The sequence below is a fragment of the Boleophthalmus pectinirostris genome, unplaced genomic scaffold (genome assembly GCF_026225935.1).
Source record: "Boleophthalmus pectinirostris isolate CB_2022bp ecotype Guang Dong unplaced genomic scaffold, ASM2622593v1 HiC_scaffold_2, whole genome shotgun sequence".
Taxonomy (NCBI): domain Eukaryota; kingdom Metazoa; phylum Chordata; class Actinopteri; order Gobiiformes; family Gobiidae; genus Boleophthalmus; species Boleophthalmus pectinirostris.
In genome coordinates, this window is record NW_026571152.1 from 17,119,798 (window position 1) to 17,140,160 (window position 20,363).

Consider the following 20,363-nt stretch of genomic DNA (forward strand, 5'->3'; position numbering starts at 1 on the left):
TATTTATTTTTGCAAATCATGAAAGCTTACATAATGGCGGCAACACGGTTTTGATAGAAACAAAAGAACTCTTAACAGATAAATTTGTTCCTTGGGAGATAATGAACTCGCTAGCTTTGTCCTTGTCTTCTTTCAGTCTTGATTTTATCTTTCTTACAATAAAAGCTATTTTCTGTCACACTGTGTTACATGTAGAACAATGCAGACTGGAAAATATGTAAGAGGGAGTGCGTTTTCCCTGTCACACATATTACAAACACAGCCGTCTCCATCGTGGGTCTTTGAATGCGCGTCACTCACTTTGTCCTAAACTGGCTTCACAAATCTGGCCCTCACATGTACACTTCAACTGCTTATCTGAACAGGCCATGCACTTCCCTATAAACATCCTGAGAAAGCTGCATATGTTCTGTCTGTGCTGTACTACTGTCACTCACTCATCCTTGTGTATGTGTCTCAGGCTCCCAGGAGTCGGACAGCTCGCAGACAGCTAAGAAGGACATGCTAGCAGCTTTGAGGGCCCGACAGGAGGCGCTAGAGGAGACGCTGAAGCAGAGGATAGAAGAGCTTAAGAGCATCTGCATCAGGGAGGCGGTAAGCTGAAGTATTATGTAACACTGGGTCACAACCATTTTGATTTATAGATTCATTTATAGATTCACAAATACTGGGAAGAATACTTTCACTGTTTACCACTCATATTAGTTGTTACAACGACAGTAATAATGTGAACTCAAGATTAAATATATAGTACACACAATCATTCTGCTTTCTAATTGGATAATTGTCTTGAGAACCAAAACACTACATTAATATAAATGACTTGGAAATCATGTGCAATGTTTTTGTAATTAAGAATAAATCAGCATTACAATTGTTATCAGTAAGAGCAATATTTGATTTGAACATGTTTACCTTTTAAATATGGTTTATTTAACTTCCCTGCTCTTCTGAACTGCTGCAGGAGCTGACAGGGAAGCTTCCTAAAGAGTACCCCCTGGATCCTGGAGAGGAGCCGCCCACAATCCGTCGTAAGATCGGGACTGCCTTCAAACTGGACGAGCAGAAGATTCTACCCAAAGGAGAGGTGAGAAAAACTACTGTATTCACAAGAGTCAATTTTGTTCCATATAGGACCTTTATATTTAACTCTATGTCTAGTTTATTGTGTTTAATATCCAGGTAATTTTAGACCAGGTTTAGCCCTAGCTTAGACCTGGTATAGTCCTGTTAGGGTCTTGATTTGGATCTGGTAGTACTTAGAATGCCATATATTATCTTGATACTTTGTGTGAAGAGGTGATTGTTCTGGCTCTCAATAATATGGCATTAAACCTACCTTGTATTTATTTAATCACAGACATTTTAGTGCATGCATTCTTACTGTCAGCATGACCACCTTTCCACAGATCTGACCTGCAAATTGGCTTGTCTTGATGGAGGTGTAGAAGTTCAATACCAATGTGAAACATTCCAGACAAAAACCATGGAGAGAAGCAAGTGGCAAACTGTCCACCAGAAAAGTTCCATAGTGCACATTTAACCTTAAGACAAAACAACCAAACATGTACCTTTGTTTTCCTGCTCTATCGTACCATCAGACTAGACTGTATTTTGAAATGCACCTAAATATAGATCTGTGCACAGTGCCAGCAGGAAGTGGTGATAGTGGCTGTGCACATGTGTGAGGCTGAGGTTTAGCTCTGACTGAACACAATCCAGAAGACAATTTAACCCCAAAAAAGTGCAGTGTAAGCAGAAAGTCATACACCTCTAAGTCTGCAGCTCCTAAAGACCACCACACAGTAAAACACAGGAAACCAATGCCAAAGAAATGTTTAGTGGGAGAGATTCCAGAGAGCTGACAAGTACTGAAATGTACCAACACAAGTGAATGCATCTTAGTTTTGCCTGGTAGAAAAAGAATTGAAAGCACTGTACCTGATTTTTACTGTCTTAAAAACTCATTTCAAGTGGGTTGCAACTCTTAGAGATGTGTTTTTTTCCCTGCCGTAAAGCTGAAACTTTAAAACAACTACTAGCATGCTAATGTGCACTTCCTGATTATTCAACACTTACATGCTTTCTATTTAGATGGAGACAGCTGACTTATTTTGACCTCAAGAGTTGTTTATACAATATATCTGTCTAATTTTGCATTTTAATGCGTGCAATTTGGGGTGCTTAAATAACCAAAGTGTATCTTTAAAGGTGCACTATATAACTTTTGTGGTCGAGGGTCTGCCAACTGCTTCTCTTGCCTCCAGATGTTATTGCATTGCCTAGAATGTTCCACAATATGGCATTATACCATATATATCTATTACCATGGACACCAAGCTGGTTATGCTACGAGGTCAAGTAACAGGTCAGATCTGTGGCGAAATATCCCCATTTACAGTACTGTTTTTAAAGTATTTTTGAGCAATAAAAGCTCTCATAATTGGATATATGCTAGGTATCTATATTAATGCCATACTGCAGCACATTCCAGGCTTAGAAATAACATGTCAAAACAAGTAGGTCCAGAATTACTGTGGATGTGTTCATTCTAAAGAACCTATAGTTTAAAATCAGTTGTTTTTATCTGGTTGATGATTAATACAATATGTCTGTATTTCCTGGTCCTATCCACATAAAAAGAAGTGTAAAACTTTCTCTGCTGTAGAAGTTTGTAGATCCCATAATGTGTCTTGATAGAGAGAAGTGTCCTGCAGGCAGATGAATGACTTCCGCAGTGTGTTTACTCTGGCAGCGCAGTGTGTGTGTGTGCCTGTGTGTGTGTGTGCCTGTGTGTGTGTGTGTGTGTGTGTGTGTGTGTGTGTGTGTGTGTGTGTGTGTGTGTGTGTGTGTGTGTGTGTGTGTGCGTGCGTGCGTGCGTGCGTGCGTGTGTGCGTATGTGTGTGAGGACATGGGAAAGTTACAGTGCGTCTGTCAAACTAGCTGATTTGTTTGTGGATTTTAAATACTGAACCTCACAGTAGTGACTGTTAAGAATGTAACACAGCAATGTCTATTGTGATCATAATGAGTGTTCTCTAAAAATGCTCTTCAAGTATAAGCTTTAGTGAAACATTAATACAAAAAGTGATGACTTCACCAATTTTCTTTAAGATTGTTAAAGGGGCACTATGCAACTTTTCTGGTGGTGGGTCCACCACCTGCTTGTTTCTATGGTAAAGTTATGGCTTTGTCTAAAGAATGTCTTTAAGAACATGCATATTTACTGTGAACGGGCTTGTCTCTGAATCTGACCTGTAACCTGGCCTAGTGGTATTACCTGCTTGTCTCCAAGCAGAAAATAAGTTTAATGCCACACTGTGGAACATTAGAGACAAAGCAATAACTGCTCCATGGTGACAAGAAGGTGGAAGACCATCCACCAGAAAACCACACCTGCACCTTACGTAAGAATGACATATTTACTGAAGTCAAATCACAGTTTGGTCGTGCTGTAGAAAGACAACAATTGTATCTTAACTTTAACCTGCTTGTGCTATTAACTTTATGCTATTGTAACTTTACTTATCTTCTGAAGGTGAATAAAACACGTTGGTCCTCTACAAGCACACTGAAATGTATATGATTTATGTATTTTCTGCAGTGTGATTAAATCCCAAAAATCTAAAGTAGATTTTCTTTCAAATTAGTTACAAAGTCATATTGCTACACTTTTGCCCATTTTTCTTAGTACAGATATTTTCAGATTCCAGTAATATTTCATGCATGTTTTGTTTGTGCCAGGAGGAGGAGCTGGAACGTCTGGAGAGGGAGTTTGCAATCCAGTCTCAGATCACAGAGGCGGCACGGCGCTTGGCCAGTGACCCTCATGTGAGCAGTAAGAAGCTGAAGAAGCAGAGGAAGACGTCCTACCTGAACGCCCTCAAGAAGCTCCAGGAGATTGAAAACTCCATCAACGAGTACAGGGTCCGCTCGGGCAAGAAGCCAACACAGAGGGCATCACTCATCATAGAAGGTACTACACACTACAGCAAAATTACCTTAGCGTTTATCTGGAACTGCATATGTTGAGAGACTGCTTGACATATTCATTGATTTAGTAATTTTGGCATAATTAAAATTTAAGCGGGTAAATGCAAAAGGAGAAAAAGAAAATGAAAAGTTTAAAGTTAATAGTTTATAGGTGGAACAGGTCTCTGTCCCACTTTTTGATAATGATGGTAATAATGGATCAGATTGGATAGCATCTTTGAATCACCCTAAGAGCTATGCAGTGTATTAACACTCTCCACTCTGTGGTGGTAAACTACTATTGTAGCCACCGCTGCCTTGGGGCAGACTAACAGAAGTGAGGCTGCCAATCTGTGCCACTGGGCCCTCTGAACACCACTTTAATACTATGTAATGTGGGTGAAGTGTGCTCTAACCGCTGAGTCACTGTGATATATTGCATATGGCGAAATTTGTGTTCAGTTTTTAAAACAGTGGATCAAAAATAAAGCAAAACAAAAAAAATATTAAGATGCAATTTAAATGTATCTACAGTTTTTAATTTCAGTGTTTCTTTTTCTTCTACAGAAGCCAATATCGGTTCAGAAGACAGTTCATTATCGGATGCACTTGTCCTGGATGATGGTGAGAATATTTATCTCTTTGGTTCATGTGCTTCAAAAATGCTGCGTAGTTAGGGAAAACAAGTACATGGAAATCTACTCGTTACCGGAAGAGATTGCTTGAGAAGCGAAGGGGGCTGTGATTAGTTTTTTGGGTTTTTTTTGTCTTTAGTTAAATTTTCGTTTACACTTCATTGTACTTAAATCAAATCTCAAAAAAACTAATCTTGTCTTGCTTCCAGATGATCCTCAGGTCACGGGCACCCCTAACTTCTCCCCTCTGGCGTCACCTCACAAGGGCCTGCCCCCCCGGCCGCCCTCCCATAGCCGCCCCCCTCCCCCACAGTCCCTGGACGGGCTTAGGCACCTGCACTACACCCGCTCCGACTACGACAAGTCTCCCATCAAACCCAAGATGTGGAGTGAGTCGTCCCTGGATGAGCCCTACGAGAAGATCAAGAAGCGCTCCTCACACTCCAGGTAGGTTTGCACTAGTGTTCAAAGTGATGCTAGAATAAGCAGTTAGTACACATAAAGAGCTTGTATTTGTGTCCTAGAATTTCCTACAGTTTGGTCCACAAATTTTGAATATTGAACTTGTCAATAGGCATAATAAGCAAAGACATATTTTTGAACGTTTTAATTTGTGGTTTATATGGTATTTTTAATCAGTGGTAGATGGAAAGGGGGAAGACTTAACCGTTTGGAGAGAGAAATCACTACTTTTATTTCATCAAAATGGCACAAAAATATAAATCTTTTGATTTCTGATTATTTGCAGAGCCTGTTTATTGCAACTTTTTATAAACTCAATTCACTCATTCCATCAACTTTCCCTCTACCATATCCGACAGGTCATATTCTATGGAACATGGATCGCGGTTTCAGAGACCATGTCTTCAGTTTTCTGTTGTCCATCCTCATCATGTTCATATTTCCTTTTATTTTGCTGTGTTGTTCCAGTCATAGACGTTTCCCCAGCTCAGGCAGTGCAGAGGGGGGCAGTAGCTCTTTGCAGAACAGCCCTGTCAGAGCCCTGCCCACCTGGAACTGTCAGTCCAGCACCCCCTCCACCCCCGACATGAAAGCCCGGACCCCCCATTATGTACATTCCACAAGGTCAGTCCTGCTCCAACAGTCAACATGGCCTCCATGGTGATCCTGATTTATTTCATGTCATGGTCATGTAGGAACTGCACAGTGCCCTGTAAGACTGCAATGAAAAAAAATCTTCTCCTAGCAACTAATCTTTAGTTTTGTTCCTCATGACTTCCAGGTCGGTGGACATCAGCCCCACCCGTCTGCACAGCCTCGCTCAGCACTTTAGAAACCGCAGCTCCAGTTTGGAGTCCCAGGGCAAACTTCTCACGTCAGACAGTGAGGGCCACCCGCACACCCTGGGCACCCTGGGAAGCCCCGACTTCTTCCTGGGACCACCCCGTACCTCCAACGGCTCCGACCCTCTGGACGATTGCTCGTCCTGCACCAGCCAGAGCAGCTCGGAGCACTACTACCCCTCTGGACCTCTGGGGCCCGGGGGCAACGCCAACTACTCCACCCTGGGAGAGGACTCACCGTCCAAGGCCCGTCAGAGGCAGAGGCAAAGGCACAGGTCAGGCTCAAAGATACGCTCAAATAGTTTTTATTATGGTTAGTCTGTTTATGTCTGCTATAGGAGTAGCTGAAGTAAAAGTATAGTAGGCGTACTTAACTATTATTGTATTAGTATTGTTCAGAATAAAGTGCCTATTACTAAAGTCAATTTAAGCCAAAAAAAAAACCCTCATTGTTTTATCTAACTACATCTATATCTAACTCTATGTAGACCAACTTGACTGTTTATCCTCCCTCAGGTCTGCAGGTCAGCTGGGCTCCTCTAACTCCGGCTCTATGCCTAACCTGGCGGCTAAGAATGGCACAGGGGGAGGCTCAGGTGGAGGAGGCACAGGAGGTGGACACCACGGCGTGTACCTACACAGTCAGAGCCAGCCCTCCTCACAGTACCGCATCAAGGAGTACCCTCTGTATGTGGAGGGCAGCCCCAACCCCGTGGTGGTACGCAGCCTGGAGAGCGACCAGGAGGGCCACTACAGTGTCAAAGCCCAGTTCAAGACCTCCAGCTCATACACGGCCGGAGGACTGTACAAAGAGGCCTGGGGAGGGGGGGATGAGGGGGGAGAGGGGGGCCGGCTCACACCCTCGCGCTCACAGATTGTACGGACTCCATCGTTAGGGAGGGAGGGGGGAGGAGGGGGGAGCAGGGCGGCTGTATCGGAGGAGCTGAGGTGCTGGTACCAGAGGTCCTCGGGCAGCCTGAAGGAAAGGAGCCACTCCAGCTCCACCTCTGAGCAGAGCACCCCAGGCCACGGCAGAGGCAGCAGGGTGGGCTCGCTCGCCAAGGGATCACCAGGTCAGTGTCAACTATATGTCAATTACATGTCAAACTAGAAAATCAACTAGAAAGTGAATTAATCATAGTTTTACACAATGACAAAAAATGCAAACAAAAGTTTTTTCATAAAATTAGTAGTCTAACGTGTCATAGGCACTTCAATCCAATCAATCCAAGGCATAAGCGTTATTTGTAAATTTCTAGGAACTAGTGATTTTGTTTTTATCATCTTGTGAAAGAGTATACAAAGGCTGCTTTCACACATGCACACAAAACACACAATTGGGACTAAACTGGGACTAAACGCAGAACTTGACCAAACCCAGCCCACATCAGGTCTAAACAGCATATTTATTCTTGCCTCCCACAGACTTCAAAGCATTGTTGGCTATTAGCAGTCAATGCTAATTTCTTGAGACACTATATAATGCATAATAGAATAATCGTATAACCGCTCATTCCTGTTATTGCTCAAGTCAGTCACTAGTTTTCTTTCCATACACAATACTTGTCCAAATTGCTGGGTGACAGATAGTGTTGTCTCAATACAAAAATTTCAAACTTGATTTCAATACTAAGAAATAGACTTGATACTTTGATCACTGTGCTACTGTATCTCCTCATCAGCCAAAATGTCTGCAGCACTTGTACAATGTCCTCTTGTCTGTTGCCTATTCCTCTGTGTTAAAGACCCAGCTTACTGTGTGTTCTCCTCGTAGTGGCCTCCCCTCACAGCCAGCGGAGTCTGACCCCATCCAGTGAGCATGCAGCTACCCCCACTCCCCCCTGTAGCCCCCAGCACATCCTCAACTGGCAGAGCGGGTAAGACGCACCCCCAGATACTGCACTGGACCTCAGCTCTAACCTAACCCCTAACTACTATCACTGCACTGAGTCTGTCTCTAAGTCTGTTCACTAACCTCACTGTTCTGGATGACTTTTTGGGTTGAAACTTGTTAAGTCACTTTGATTCACTGCTCACGACTTTTCTTCTAAAATGCTTAAAGGTGCAGTGTGTAGTTTTAACTGTGTAGATTCAACACGTAATACTTATACTCAACAGACTATAGTAGTAATCAGATGAGATAGTTGTAGCATTCTGTAATTCGATAGTAACTGTGATTGACTTAGAGGGGGTAATAGCTGCTTGATAGAAGCGCTTACCAACTAATCTGAGTAAATCCTTGTTAGCTGACTGTTGTTTTGTCCTTGGGCAAGACACTTCAACCATCTAGCATTTGTGAATCTGATGTTTGCTTATGTGGTGGTTTTTGGAGCTCTGCAGCCGAAATGGCACCATGTCCCGATTAGTTAATCCCAAGTCGTTTCTCAAATGGTCTTATAATAATTCTCATATAGATTTCAGAAACAGTTACATTTTGTAACATTCAGTTTTTTTCATCGATACATGTTCAAATGAATATGAGTTTGAGACTAGTTTTAGCTTCAGCTAGTGTCTGCATATGATTTATTTTGACAACCTTACAGTGAATGGATATCAAAATAGGAGTGGATGATTAATAGGCTCACATAGTGTACACTTACAGTTCTGAAGCTTATGAAGCACACTATATTACCAAACAATCTAAAAAAGTCTCACACTGCCCTTTAAGCCTGTTGCTCTGACTGTTTGTGTGTGCGCACTAACTCCTCGTGTGTGTCCTGTCCTCTCTCTGCTTCAGAGGCACAGCAGACTGCTCTCCTTCTGACGCCCCACAGCCTGGCTCTGACGCATAGAGGTACTGTTACCTGCTCCACTAGTGCACCCGCCTCCGCTAGTGCTAATGCTAGCAGAGGAGGTGACACTAGCACTACTGTCACCTGCCTCCGTTACTGCTAATGCTAGTGCTAATAATAGTGTTACTGTCCCCTACTGTTGCTAATGTTAATGCCAGTGGGCCTGCCTCCTCTAGTGCCCTGCCTCCTCTAGTGCGCCTGCCTCCTCTAGTGCGCCTGCCGTCACTAAAGCTCCTGCCTCCTCTAGTGCGCCTGCCGTCACTAAAGCGCCCGCCTCCGCTAGTGCTCCTGCCTCCGCTAGTGCGACTGTCATCTGCCGACGCTAGTGCCAACAGTAGCTACTGTCACCTACTGCTATTAGTACTGCACCTGCCTGGGCTAGTGCGGCTACTATCTGCTAGAATCACAAATACGACAATAATATACATGTACACTGCAAAAATAACCTCAAAAGTTGAAGTGACTTGAATCTTTATTGATTATTTGGATTCAAAAGTTTTAAATTAAATGTAACTATGCAGTCACAATAACTTGCATTCTTGCTGAGTTGGCCTGCCTTTCCAGACATTTGACCTGTAACCTGTCCTGGTCCTGCATCTCCTGCTTGATGCCTTAGAGATAGACTGTGGAACATTTTCATGGAGACAAAAAGGTGGCAGCCCATCTACCAGAAAGGTTACATATAAATCTAATCAAAACTATCCTGATTATAATTAACATTCAAATACTTTAAACTCATTTAGATATTCCTTTTTGTTTTTGTCTTTTAAAAAAAATTCCAAATCTAAAACAGGAGATGTGGTTTTATTTCGCAGACATTATAACCGAGCCTAGCTTCCCTCTGTGAGCACTGTGAGGAGCGGGCAGGTACAGGAGAAGGTATAAATCGTGCTGTGCGTTTTTATGGCCCTGTCACGTGTTATCCAGCGGGGGGCGACACTGATGGAGGAGCACATTATTCTTCTGTGGGGCTGGTCTGTGCATGTCCTCTGCTGTGCTCTGTTTCACGGGGCTCACATTCACTTTACTAAAGAAGCACCCACATGTCTCCAAGTCTGTGTCTATACTTAACTTTTATATGGAAATATGTATCACCAATAATTAACATATCATACTGATGCAACATGCTCCCAGTGGACACTTGATCTGGAATGTTGGTGTCTCACATTAGAATTTTAAAATAAGTAACTTTGTGTTTAGTTAAAGGTGCATTGTGTAACTTTTCTGGTGGAGGGTCCATGAAATGTTTTTTTTCTATGGAGATGCTTTGTCTGGAATGTTTCACAGTATGGCATTAAACCTTTATATGTTCATGGAGAGCTGACCAAATAAAGTTACTAGTCAGATCTGGGGAGAGGCGACCTCACTCACAGTGCAAATGCCTGGTTTTCTAGGTATTTTTGAGCAGTAAAACCACCTGTAAATGCATACATATAAGGTAGAGCTGTGGAACATTCCAGGCAGAGCAATGACATATCTGTAGAAACAACCAGCTGACAGACGCCCAACCAAAAAGTTACATAGTGCATCTTTAAGTCTCTAATGCATGGCTGTCTCCCGCAGGTCGTTCAGTGACTGCTGTTTCCTCGGCAGCCCCCTGTGCTCCGAGCTGGCAGACGTGCAGTGGTACGGACGCGACAAGGCCAAGCCCGGGACCCTGGTCTGAGTCCTCCTTCTAGAGCCCTACGCGGTCTAACCCATACGGACATTCCTACAACTGTACCCCCCATACGCCCCCTACAGGCCCCTCATAGCACCATCCACAACCAGGACCCTCACCCAGGACCCCCCACCCAGGACCTCCGGGAAGGGCTTTCACAGACTGGGAGCTCTGGGGGCATAGCACACACGCGACTGGGCAAAAAACACAGGGAGGTTTGAAATGGAGAGCACAGAACATGTTGAACAAAAGCAGCAAAAACTGTTTCAGGATCACACTGCAAAAATACAATATGTCTGCACGAGTTGCCGTGGCTGCAGTTTAGAATGTGGGTCTGGGTTTGAGTCGTTTGGACAAGTGTAGATTCATTTACTTTGTGATGTAGATTCTTCCCCTGGTTTTAAAGGTGCACTAACATTTCTGTTTGAGGGTCTGCCACCTGTTTGTCTCCATGGAGCTACTTTGCCAAGAATGTTACCAAGAATGAATGGCATTAAACATAACAATCTTGCTTTTATTCAATTACAGGTGTGTTTTTTTATTGCTAACAAAATGAGAAACATACATTCTTTCTGTGAACGGACCTAACTTTGCCTGTTAACGATAATTGCTTGTCTCCATGGAAAACTTGAATGCCATACTTGGGAACATTCAAAGCAACTAGAAGCAGGTGGTGGAAAACTTAGAGTACCTTTAAGATATTTCAGTATGATCTTCATAATGTTCACATTGAAGTAAAATGATTATACTTTGTCCATTTTAAATCAAATATAATTCCGTTACATTTTTTTTTTATTTGCAGTTTTTTTCTTTCCTGTACTTACATTTAAATACTTAAATGAGTCCAAACTGCCCAAACCAAGACTACCATTCCAAATTCAAGTGGCTTTAACTCACTAGCAGACATAGTTTTTGCGGTGCACATGTCCCCTGTCACTGCACTGCCCTGTCAGTCTTCACCTGCTGGATTTGAGCCACCACAATCCTGTCCCTCTTTTCACACGTCCAAACCCATTTTATATTTATGAAAAAGAGAGAAAGATCTATATGAATTATGGATACTACGCCACTCCTGTCAGAAGAACCCACAACCAAAGACAAGTCGGAGAAGTGACATTGTTGCAAAGGATTCTGGGACATTTTCGAGACATGGACTATAGCAATAACAACTATATGGACTATGAATTATCCCCCTATGAAAAAATACAACTTTTTCCAGGCCATATTGTTATGAACTTGTCAAATTATCAAAAAGTGTTCAAAATTTTGGGATTATGTCAAGATACTGTGGCACAATTGTCACGCAAAGACTATAAAAAAAATATAAATATTGTTTAAAAAATTGTTTATTTTCATCCCCAAATTTTTAAATCTATTGTTTAAATATGAATTCCTCATCTTCATCATTTGTGCTATTTATCATGCCATCATTTGTACTTGTTCCTTTTTAATATAGATATTATTTATAATGGTGAACTGTATGTTTTTTTTATTAGTGCCAAATATGCTGGTGCTTCAACTTAAAATACTGACTTCATGACAAAAACTAATTATTTTAAGTTCACTGAAATAGAAAAGTACTGATTGCAATTAACCCATTTAGCTTGTGGCTTTTATACATTTACTTCATTAACTTAAAGCACAACATTAATACAGTCCAAAAGGGCCTAGTTTTGAAATTGCAAAATTACATTGGACAATTTTCAGTAGCTTGGTCATAATTTAGATTTTTTGTTTTGTTAAAAGATTTGAAAGCAGTAAATCCAGCAAGATCATTTGGGAAGAAATAGTTGAAATATAAAAAAGAACAAAAAATGGAAAAGAACCATAACAGTGCAGAATTTCCGAAATTTAGTTGGAAATTTGTGACATTTGGTGCCATTACGAGATAGAGCCAAAGAAACAAACTCCAGTCGCAATGGAAAGGGTACAAAAATGAGATTCATGGATTTTGTACCTTTATAAAACTATTAAATATAAGCAAAGTATTTACACCTTAAATAGAAACACACTCTTGCTGGATGTTAATTGCCAAAATTAATCCAATCACTCGAAATGACACATTTTTAAGTTTTGGTTAGGCTTAAAGTGCATATGACAAGTTTTGATGTTTTTCTCTTTTTTTTTCCTTGGACTTGGTTTGGTGGGTTAATACCTTGCTGTGGTCAGTATTTATTATAGTTTTACATCAGTTAAGTGAGAGTTTGTGGAAAGAAAGTACAAAAATACAGGTAGTAGCGCTCAGCTCAAAATCAGAATACCTGGTGTACAAGGAAGACATTTTTCTGGCAGTTTCAAAATTGATTTAACAAAATTAAACAAGTTTTGGCCTTTGTTTACATTATGGTTGCTAGGTAACAGTTCTGAAATAACCTCTGTATTTCATATCTGCGGAGTCCAACCAGGAAGTAAATGAATAAATAAGAACCAAAAAACTGGACAAAATTAAGTAAAATACAATCATGTGAACTATGTTTTAGTGAAAACATACTCCAACCTGTCATATGCACTTAAAATATTTGATCCCAAACCCCCCAAATAAAGCCATATGAAAAACGAGATATTTAAAACCACCTCTCTAACAATCAAAAATTACAAAAAGGTTAGAAAAGCACATTTTATTATAATTTTTTTCTGCATGATTCTTGATACATTACCCTTGATAAAATTATTTCCAAGTAGACATTTTAAGTTAAATTTCAGCACTACGATAAATTCTATTGTAAAATTGTAAAATCTTTTCAAATTGTTTCAGCTTTTTGTCCCTTCTGTAGAATTTCGAAAGCATTGACTCCCAAATGCATGCCAATCAGACAGCCCCCTCATCGATGTCCAGTGTGCCGACATTTCCAGCATTTTGACCCTGTTTCTGACCCCATATTGACCTCTGACCCCGACGTGATGAAGTGACACGCTCCCTCACCCGGTTCCACACACGCCGCTGTTTCCTGTGCGCTTTTGTATATCAGATTTGCCCTTATGTTGCGAGGGACACTGTATAAGGTATAGGTGGGGTTTTTAACATTGACTCTCCGTTTTAACAACTTTTATAAGAATTTTAAGTTCCTTGTACGACCCGTTCAGGTGCTACAAATGACTAGTTACTGCTTCGTCGCGTAGGATCCTTAGACTTATTCACAATAGATTCAATGCCAGATGTGCAAACAAAAGCTTATTTTGACAGTTTAAAGGGCCCATATTATGCTAATTTTTGATTCATGTTATATGTTGTGATGTCGTGTGGTAATACAGGAAGTGCTCCACTGTGTTTTTAAACTCCATACACCTTCATTACAAACATTTGGATGGTTTCAGCCCTGGAATTGCCAGTCTTCTGAACAAAAGGTAAAAGGTAGCTGTTAACTTGAAAACTACCGGTTCATGACATCACAAGGTGGAACAGAGCATTTTGAGCTTTAGAGACATAGACAGACAAATAGTAAAGGGTTACTCAATCATGCGTGAATGAACCACAACACTTCTCCGGGTATGTTTTTTTTAGGAGGATTCTAACATGGCTTAAAGCTCACAAGAGTCAATTTTGCGTAATATGGGACCTTTAGAATAGAACCATCGACCTACCAGATAGAGCATGTAACTTAATTTTATCACTTATGTTGTAACCAGAAATTTTAAATTGTTGTAGAAAAATGTGGAATTGGGGGAAAATAACAGAATTCCACAGTTAATTTATTCTTTTTTCTATTAAGAATTTGTAAAGTAACTTTACATTTTTCAAAACTGTGTTGTTGGAAATGGATGAATTTTCAAGCTGAGAATCCGTGGTGGTTCCTGAGATTATGGAAAATAAATTATTGATGAATGTTCTCAGATATGGACTGTGTCATTTAATTTGTGTTGGCGAGAGAAACTGCACTGCTAGGTTTTGTTACTTCATAATAATGCTACTCAAGCAAAAGCTCCAAACTACTATGTACTGGGTCTGTAGTTCTGAAAAGCTACCACTACTGCTACTTAATACTACTACTACTACTATTACTACTACTACTACAGTACTATAGCACTACAGCTACCACTACTACAACTACAACAACTACTACTAAACTACATTTAATCAAACTACTGTTATTGTAGTTCTGATAATAGGACTACTACAGCTCTCACTAGGGCTACTTAATACTACTGATTAGTAATAATGTTACTTCTACTTGTGTCACTACCACTGCTAAAGGGAAATTAACAATAGCATTGGGCTTACTTCTGCTAATGTTTTTGTAATGGTCAGCAAACTGTACTGTGACTAGCGCTGTTAATAGTACATCTATTTCTGGTATTGTTACCTGCTTATACTTTCTTAAAATTTACAACATTGCTACAACTAATTAGCAACTACTGCATGACACTACTTTTACTATTCATAGGCCTTGAGCTTTTGAGTCTGAAATAATTTGTTGCTCAAATTTTCTATCTGTTTTTGTCTCATTGAAATCCACGGAAAGTTGCATTTATGTCTAGATGCTGATGTTCTAGGTGGTCCGGGGTGTGCTCATGTTATCTCATCAGAGGGATCCTACAGTCTGAGTCATCTCCTCCTCTCACTTTTGCTTCAGACAAGACTTTCCTCCAAACTGCAGACGCACAAATCACCAGCAACAAGGAGCAGACAGATGAATGTGTTTATAGATGATCAGTCATGGATGCAGTTGTCTATGAGTCAGAAACATTACAAAGGACTATATCCGCATGTCTCATTTGTATGTACCTGCTGTGATTGGTGGTTTTCAGATGCTAGAATGGGATGATGTCATACTCCCAGATGGAGGCGAGAGTCAGTTTTCCCTATTAATCACATTGTACTTTGACATGAAATATCCAAAAGGAAAATTTACAAAACTTGAATCTGATCATTTCTATTCGTGACTAGACCAAAGAACTTACATTATTACAACTGAAACCAGCATTTTTAGCTGCCCTCGTCTGTATTAAATAATATTGGTCAATAGAAAGGTGTGATGTCATCTGAAACAAAGCAAATCTTCAAAAAATTTAAATAATTGATCTCCTTCGTTTTCCTTACGATGTTTATAGTTCAGTCAGATTTATTGAGGACCCCCTTCTCTGCTCTTCTCTCCCTCTGTGTCAGTCAGTTCAAACTCTCTAATGAACTCCATATTTGACTTATGGTGCAGAGTTTCCCTCCACGGCCCAGCCCCTCCCCTCCATGACCTGGCCCCTCCCCTCCACAGCTTGGCCACTCCTCTTCACCACCTGGCCCCTCCCCTTCACCGTCTGGCCCCTCCTCTTCACTACTTGGTCCCTGCCCTTCACTACTTGTCCCCTTCTCTTCACTGCCCGGTCCCTCCCCTCTACAGCCCCGGCCCCTCCCCTTCCCTGCCTGGCCCAGTCTGGAGCAGCTGGAAGTGCTTAGGTCCACATGGCGTGAGAACTACACTCAAACAGATTTTTTCACTCCTGCACAGGTCTGTGAACATCTGAGCCAGTACAAATGTGTGTCAGGAACCAGAGCTAAAGCAAAGACTAAAGCAGGACCAAACCAGGACTAAAACAAATCTAAATCAGGACTGAACTAGGACTAAAGCAGGACTAAAACAAGTCTAAAGCAGGACTAAATCAGGACTAAAGCATGTCGAAACCAGGATTGAAGCAGGATTGAAGCAGGACTAAAGCTGGCATGTCAGCTGCATGATTCCAGGGAAGTACAGTTACAAACAAATATTGGAAAATTCTATGGAAATAAACATGAGTCATATCATAGGAACAATAGGAAACAAGCAGGGGGATTTATTTATTTATTTATTTTAATTAATTTTTTTTAGTGCAATAAATGCAACCAAAAGGAAAAGTTAGTTTAGAATATTTTTTTGGCTAAAAAAGCAAAAATTTGACATTATGACAGCACTGTGGCTAAAACTTGGTTGGTAGCTAAATTACTAGGGATGAGACAATGAGCCAAGACATAAGATTTGATGAAATTTTGACATAATTTATAAATACATTTTGGTTCAGTTCATAATTTTGACCTTTACAATGTCTGACTTATTTTATTGAACACCAATACATATACAAAAAATTTGAACTGAAGTAGATTCATGTCACTCCAGGTTGTCCTGGTTTGGGACAACCTGGAGAGACATGAATCTCCTGATATCTCAAAACAGCCCTATGTTTTAATTAGACTTTGTTTCATATATTTATTTGTCTGATAAATCAGATGTTGTTGTGTAAAAGTATTGAATAGATTGACTTGAATACTAGTTGCCAGAAGAACAGAACGTGGTTGTGGTGTGACATTTACCAGGAGCACAGCAGATTGAACAAAAGCTGATGGATGAGACTTGACATTTAGAAAAGGCTGAAATGTCTGGTCAATGCTCAAAGTTCACAACACAAAACAATGGCGCCCTCTGGTGGTCAAATGTCTCAAATGCATAATACTCTCCGAGCAGGAATACTACAAAAAGTTACATTCACTGGACAGAAATTACAGTTCCTGTATAGCTTTAAAATGATCTTGAGCTGCATCAGAACAAGTATAAGAGCACAAAGGCTAGTGTATGCCCATGGACCACTATGGAACTTACCTGGACGACTGAGGGGTTACACAGATATAACACCACATGGTAATGTAAAACAAAGTACTATGATTTAATGTTCACATTATATTGTCTAAATAAAGAGTCTTTTTTATTATAATAGTGGTAATGGAATCAGTAATAAGTATTGAGTCTGCTTATTAGTATTGAATGATAGTTAATAAAAATGATAAACAACAAAATTATAATATAAAAGAATAATTTATAGTTCATATTTGGAACACAATTGAAAGTATCTATAGCCAGGTTAACTGAATTCCCCAAATAAAACAGTAACTGGTTTACACAGTTCAAACACCATCCATCAAAGGTTGTATTCCATGTTTTCAAGAAGAGGTCCATTTGTGTCTTCTGCCTCCTGGATAAAAACATGAAAAAACGCCATTATTACATGTTGATAATCAAACGATTTAAAATCAGAACACAGTCATATAATAATTATGACTCAGCCTCCCTCTGTCCTGTGCTCCTCCCTCTGCTTCAATCCCTCTTTCACCTGCGCCCATCCTTCACCTCTGCCTGTCCCTCACCTGTGCCACTCGGCTGTAGGCCTGTGTGCTTGTGTGGCTGTAGCGCTTCAGGCCTCTCCAGCACAGGAACAGGATGTAGAGAGAGGCAAGCAGACACTGCACAGTGAACGTGATGGAGCTGCCTTTGGCCACATATGCACCCACCCGCTGGAACAAACAGGAGAACTTTCATACTTGTGGCTTTAGCCTTTATAAAATTAGCACATGTGAAAGGTTGTACATAGGGTTTACCTGCTTAGTGTTGAGAGAAGCGGCATCTTGAGGTTTGAGGCTGGTGCTCATCATGGCAGAGAACCCAAACACAAAGCTGAAGATGTTAGCAGCGATCAGGGCTATAACCTATAAGAGAGGAGGGTTAAGGGTTATATAGTCTATACTTGACTTACATAACTTGCATAGTCAAACGAACTACAGATTTTTATTTTAGATTTTCTAATTTAAAGATTTTCTAATTTAAAGCATTTTACAAACTAAATTGTGGTGGCAGGATGGATTTTAGAAACTAGAGACTTTAGTAACTTTCTAGTCTTGTGGCAAAAAGATCTTGTGAAATCTTGTGCCAGGAGATCTTGTCCCAGTTGTTATAAATTGCTTAATATTTTTACACAGAAGAAGGAAACAATTTGAATTAGAACTAGAAATTTATCTTCAAATAATCTATGAAATCCTACCACGCACGACGCACTTAGAGGTTCTGAACACCATTTGAAAATCATTTGTGGTACCCAGGTTATGATTATTATTAATATATATTATTAGTTTATTATACATCACACTGGTCCATACCTTGACTTTGTTGGGCTTCCTCTGAGCCTCCATTGCGTAAAACCCTGAGGCCAAATACTGCAGGAGATAGAGGTGTTTGTAAACATACTTATGCACAGAGTAAGTGATGGTCTGTGGATCCAATGCAGATGCAAACTCACCATTAAACTGGACCAGACGGGCGTCGCCATAGAAACTGCACAGTTGAAGCTCACACAGGTGTAGATGACTGTGGTGAGAACGCAGGCCACCGCACTGAGCACCTGGACCACCTGAGGAGTAGGACCCAACATGGAGCATGGAGAGAGCAAATTAAATCTGCATACAGTTCATGATACAGTGGCTTGTTAAGGCAGGAAGTAAGTGTTTGATCTCACTCTCAAACCTGGTACTGCAGCCCTTGTGCAATAGACTTAACCCATTTTGACTTCAGGGTTAATACCTCTGGGGTCTATACAGTGTATGCTACTATATAAACATGCATCTGTTTGAGAGACAGGCTTCATTGACTACATAGAAAACTGTTGACTATATACTGGGAAAAATGTAATTCTAGCAACACTGTGTTTTGTTGTTTATGTCGATAAACCTTTGATGTTAAATGTGTTAAATATTATATGAAATTATAGTTAGATATTTTAACTAGATTTTTTTTATTTTTTTTATTTGTAAAATAAAGCAATTTGCTTTTTTTTTTTTCCTGTAAAGGTGAGCCATCTTCTTGTCCCCATGGAGGTGTTATTATTTTGCCTGTGATGTTCCTCAGTATGGCATTTCACCTTTTTAGCCAAATTACAAGTGAGATCTGTGGTGGGTTATTTTTGCTCACAGTAAGAATGGATTTTTTATTTTATTATATATATTTTTTTATAAATAAAAAAAATTATAATTGAATAAATGCAAGAGTGTAAAGCCATGCTTATCCCAGAGCACATACTAGTGAATAAGTAGCAGACCCTTCCTGGCCATTCTCAATAATACAATATGTTTCCTAGTATTTGTAAACACTGAGAGCTCACCCCTGACACCAGAAGTCTTGTGTTGACCACTGCTCCAAACCAGCGGTGGATCCTGGCATTGTCCAGATCCCCCTGTGTGCCCTGTGAGCTCTGTGTACCAGGAGGAGGCGCTGGAGAGGAGCTCTGCATATAAACCTGGTACAGCCCCTCCTGGAACATGTTCTGGGACATCTATCAAATACACAAACAAATAAACCTACAGTGATACAAAACAGTACATGGAGTAAAGGCCTTTATTGGATCTGATAGCTTACCTTTACACAGAGGTATCCGCAGACCGCGACATCACAAGTGTAAACATGTCAAAAATATTCAAACCATAAGATCTCTATATTCTGTTTTTCTAGGAGTGACTTGTTCTAGCCGTACAGTCCGCGGTCAAAGTTTAACTCAGGCGGCTCATGGGAGCTGCCTGCTCAAAGTCCACCACTGACCTGCCACTGACACAAGAGATCTGATCTGAGGAGGAGATTGGCTCAAGATAAGAGCTAATCAATTTAGGACTTATTACAAATCATTATGATACTGATATTATCATTAAGGTTATGAAAAAGAAAATTGAATTCTAACAACTTCACATGCATTTTTATAAGTATTAAAAAATATTAAATGAATAATTAAATTATCAGGTAGAATCTTCTATTGTATGGCATAAAACTCATCTATAGAGAATGTTCTGAAGTATAGCTTTAACTTTCTATTTCCATGGAATAATACAGGTGACCACCTCCAGAAAGTTACATGCTGGACTTAGACTTAGACTTAGACTTAAACAAACTTCCAAACAAACTTAGCCTTAAACAAACAATCCACAAGGGAAATTATTTGGACACAGTAGCGCATATATCACAATATAATATAATAACAAAGAGCAAAAATATAAATGGTAATAATAAATTCTAAATAAGCAGCAAAAAAAGATAGTAATAGACAGATGTCAAATGAGGCATAATTAAATAACTGTATATGTAAAAGCCAAAATAAAATAGAAAAATAAGTAATAAAAACTTTAAAATCTCAGCTATACAAGAGGTCATAGGAAGACAGTGCAAAATGATATGATGATTGACAGGACATAGGGTTATCTGTTACATAAGGGTGAGTTGCTGTA

At 40.2% G+C, this 20,363-nt stretch overlaps 2 protein-coding genes across 3 annotated transcripts in view; one reads left to right on the forward strand and one right to left on the reverse strand.

The window, feature by feature from the left end:
• The window catches only part of frmd4a (FERM domain containing 4A), a 105,753-nt gene extending 91,607 nt beyond the window's left edge, over window positions 1–14,146 (forward strand). For both annotated transcript variants that reach the window (XM_055155663.1, XM_055155664.1), the window contains exons 15-24: window positions 461–594; window positions 965–1,087; window positions 3,745–3,976; window positions 4,540–4,596; window positions 4,817–5,054; window positions 5,538–5,693; window positions 5,851–6,186; window positions 6,428–6,984; window positions 7,686–7,788; window positions 10,267–14,146. In XM_055155663.1, the coding sequence (XP_055011638.1) occupies window positions 461–594; window positions 965–1,087; window positions 3,745–3,976; window positions 4,540–4,596; window positions 4,817–5,054; window positions 5,538–5,693; window positions 5,851–6,186; window positions 6,428–6,984; window positions 7,686–7,788; window positions 10,267–10,369 (2,039 nt within the window). In that variant the 3' untranslated portion in view covers window positions 10,370–14,146. The remainder of the gene's footprint in view (window positions 1–460; window positions 595–964; window positions 1,088–3,744; window positions 3,977–4,539; window positions 4,597–4,816; window positions 5,055–5,537; window positions 5,694–5,850; window positions 6,187–6,427; window positions 6,985–7,685; window positions 7,789–10,266) is intronic.
• A 2,900-nt stretch (window positions 14,147–17,046) lies between these two features.
• On the reverse strand, window positions 17,047–19,704 carry si:dkey-30c15.13 (uncharacterized protein LOC558731 homolog). Its single transcript, XM_020932202.2, has 7 exons — window positions 19,507–19,704; window positions 19,253–19,423; window positions 18,395–18,505; window positions 18,255–18,311; window positions 17,700–17,807; window positions 17,469–17,615; window positions 17,047–17,296 (listed from the first exon to the last, which is right to left on the reverse strand). Exons 2-7 carry the CDS (start codon window positions 19,421–19,423, stop codon window positions 17,243–17,245), a joined length of 648 nt encoding a protein of 215 aa, XP_020787861.1. The 5' UTR covers window positions 19,507–19,704; the 3' UTR covers window positions 17,047–17,242.
• Between the last annotated feature and the right edge of the window lie 659 nt (window positions 19,705–20,363).